At 43.6% G+C, this 3,367-nt stretch overlaps 1 protein-coding gene across 1 annotated transcript; it reads left to right on the forward strand.

The window, feature by feature from the left end:
• The first annotated feature begins 1,028 nt into the window (after window positions 1–1,028).
• LOC122665412 lies at window positions 1,029–2,063 on the forward strand. The gene has a single exon (XM_043861562.1). The coding sequence runs from the start codon at window positions 1,029–1,031 to the stop codon at window positions 2,061–2,063; it is 1,035 nt and encodes a 344-aa protein (XP_043717497.1).
• Window positions 2,064–3,367: the final 1,304 nt, after the last annotated feature.

A 3,367-nucleotide genomic window follows, 5' to 3' on the forward strand; every position in this document is an offset into this window, starting at 1 on the left:
GATAGGGAGTTTGGTATATGTTGATGATAATACTTATATGGAGGCTGTGTTACACTATGCGCAACACTTCAGCAATTCTATGACATAGGAATTCTTTGTGGATCAATATGGGGAAGAATTCATTACTCGATCACATTTTATGTAACAAATTCAGAGAAGATTGATGTAATGTACCTTTTATTTGAATGTTTTGATTGATATGTACTAAATTGAATGTTTTAATTGCTAATTTGCTATGTATTACTAAATTATGTGTAGAGTAGGTTGTTTTAGTACGACTCGTCGCCTACCAACCTATGGTCCAAAGTGAAACTCATATTTGGACTTATTTTTAGGGAAATCTGGGCATGCCATGGTGTTTAAATGGCATGAAATAAGCTGAATACCAAGTTTCAGACCCAAAATATGTGTAAAACCCACCGAGTTGGGGGTCCGAGTCAAAAAAAAAAAAATGCAGCAATTCGCCAAGATCTCAGCGAGATCTCGACTCGTCTCGATTTTTGGCTGGGCCGAGATGCCACCGAGACCCAAGTTTTAAAACCTTGTGTATATGTAACAAGCACATTGTCTCCACCCTCCTTTCAGAAAGTAATCATGGTTAGGACAAGGGCAAACAAGAGAGCTCGTAGCGAGATGCAATCTCATTTCGTGCGAGAAGTGGGACCATCCAGTGATCTGGGCCCAACCATTGAAACATTTGCTACCTCTGAGAGCCTGCTTAGGGTCCCTCCTACCCGAACACACGAGGTTCCTCCAGCACCTGAGATTCCTCAGGGTTAAGTGCCCCCACCTCCACCAATTATGACCGCTGGGGAGATCTCTGCAATTATGGCTACTATGATGCAGTCATGCAACAACAGCAGCAAGTTCAATTGCAGATTCAGCAACAACAACAAGAGTTGATGACCAGTATGAACGCATAACTCATGGCTATCACGCAGTAGAGAGCAGTGCCGCAACCTAACCATCCCCCAAACTTTCCTCCTTCGGTGCCTCAGGTTACAGTAGAAAACTCCATTGCTAAAGTGATGGAGAAGTTCAAGAAACTCCACCCTCCGTCTTTCTCTAAGGTCAAATCAGATTCACTACAACCTAAGAGGTGGATTAGTGCCCTGAAGAAGGCTTTTGAAGTGCTAGAATGTACCAACGCCCAAAAACTGATATGCGTTGGGTACCAGTTGCAAAATGAAGCCGCGGCATGGTGGAAATCAGCTCGGCCAAATCTCGAGGCAACTCATCCCGACCCAACATGTGATCAGTTCAACAAGGTATTTTTGAAGAATTACTTCCTAGAGAGCCTCAAAGATAGAAAGGAAGCAGAGTTCTCAGTCTTTACACAAGGATCAAAGACAGTACTGGAATACCAACAGCGGTTTGAAGACCTGCTCCATTTCGCACCAGATCACCTGAGGAATGAGGCAAGTAAGACCAAGAAGTTTGAGAAAGGACTTAAACCTAAAATTAGGGCTATGTTGTCAATCATGGAGATTGAAACCTATGCTCGAATGGTTGATAAGGCTAAGACTGTTGAAGACAGACTGAAGGATAAGTCGACTGCATTGCAAGGATTAGCTAGGAGGCCTAGCAATTTCCAGAATTTCAACTGGCCTAATAAGACCTTTAAGAGTCCTGGCAGCCCCAGTCCACTACAATACCGGCGGCCAGAGGTGGGTCAAAACTTGCAACCATACCATTCGGCCTATAATCAATCAAATCAGTATGTTCGTCCGGCTTCTAGTCGAGCTACAACTTCTGTTCAGACTCCGCATTCGGCGACAAGCCAAGCAAGTCAAGCTTCTTCTCAATCTGCCCGCTCTGTGCCTCCTTCCCAATCTACCGACCCCAGCCGATGTTTTGAATGTGGTAAATCTGGTCATTGGGCAAAGGACTATATACGTCGGAGAAACAACATACCATCAAGATTCCAATCATCTGGCCGGCCCTATCTGTACCAAGACGGTCGGACTCAAGGAAAGGTATACGTGCTGACCAATGAGGAAGCAGAGGCGGATCTGGAAGTAATGACAGGTATTTTTTCAAAAGAACCGTCAAATCAAGCATAGATAAGTTATATGATATAGGGTAGACTTTTGATTGCACCATTAACTTAATCCAAATTAGGTACACTAAACCTAGCATCCATCCCTGTGTATGTGCTATTTGATTTTGGCGCATCACACTCCTTCATCTCTAATATCTTTGCAAGTAGAATGAACAAAACTCCAAGAAATATAGGGCACAAGTTTGCAGTGAGCACCCCAGTCGGAAGTGTAATAAGTTTGAAGCAGGTATTCGATGCTTGCCCGATAGAAATTTACAGGCGGAACTTGATAGCACGTTTGATCAAGTTTGGCATGAAGGACTTTGATGTAATCATAGCACATTTGATCAAGTTTGACATGATGGAGAAAATGTCATGTGTGCGGAAAGAAAGATCATGTTTAAGCCTAAGGAAGGAGATGAATTTACCTACAAAAGTGAAGCGGTGAGGAAGCCCAAGAAGGTGACGATATCCGCACTCCAAGCGAAGAAGTTGTTGGATGATGGGTGCCAGGGATATCTGGCTACAGTTATGGATACAGAAGCAAAGGTAAAGCCATTGGAGGAGTTAGATGTAGTTCGGGAATTTCCTGATGTGTTTCCCGAAGACCTAACTCAACTTCCACCAGAGCGAGAAACAGAATCTACAATAGATCTGATCCCTAGAGCAGCCCCGGTGTCTAAAGCACCATATTGTATGGTGCCTATAGAGTTAAAGGAATTACAAATTCAGTAGCAGGTCCTGTTTGTAAAGAAGAAGGACGGAAGTATGCGTATATGCATCGATTATCGGGAACTGAACAAACTTACTATCAAGAATCGATACCCGTTGCCGCGCATCGATGACCTATTCGATCAGCTCCAAGGCGCAAATGTTTTCTCAAAGATTGACCTCAGATCCGGGTATTACCAGCTAAGAATCAAGAGCAGTGATATCCATAAGACTGCGTTCAGAACGAGGTACGGACGGGGTGCTGTCCTTCGGATTGACAAATGCCCCTGCAGCATTCATGGATATGATGAATAGAGTATTTCATGACGTTCTAGACAAGTATGTCATAGTTTTCATAGATGACATTTTAATTTATTCGAAGAATGCAGAGGAACATGCACATCACTTGAGGTTTGTACTTCAACGGCTGAGGAGCCATCAATTGTTCGCAAAATTTAGCAAGTGAGAGTTTTGGCTCCGCCGGATAGGATTCCTGGGACATGTAGTCTCGAGTAAGGGCATTGAAGTCGACCCCAGGAAGGTCAAGGCAATCCTTGAATGGGAGACACCGAAGAATGCCACAAAAATATATAGTTTTTTGGGACTGACCGGTTA

The sequence above is a fragment of the Telopea speciosissima genome, chromosome 6 (assembly GCF_018873765.1).
Source record: "Telopea speciosissima isolate NSW1024214 ecotype Mountain lineage chromosome 6, Tspe_v1, whole genome shotgun sequence".
Lineage (NCBI taxonomy): Eukaryota > Viridiplantae > Streptophyta > Magnoliopsida > Proteales > Proteaceae > Telopea > Telopea speciosissima.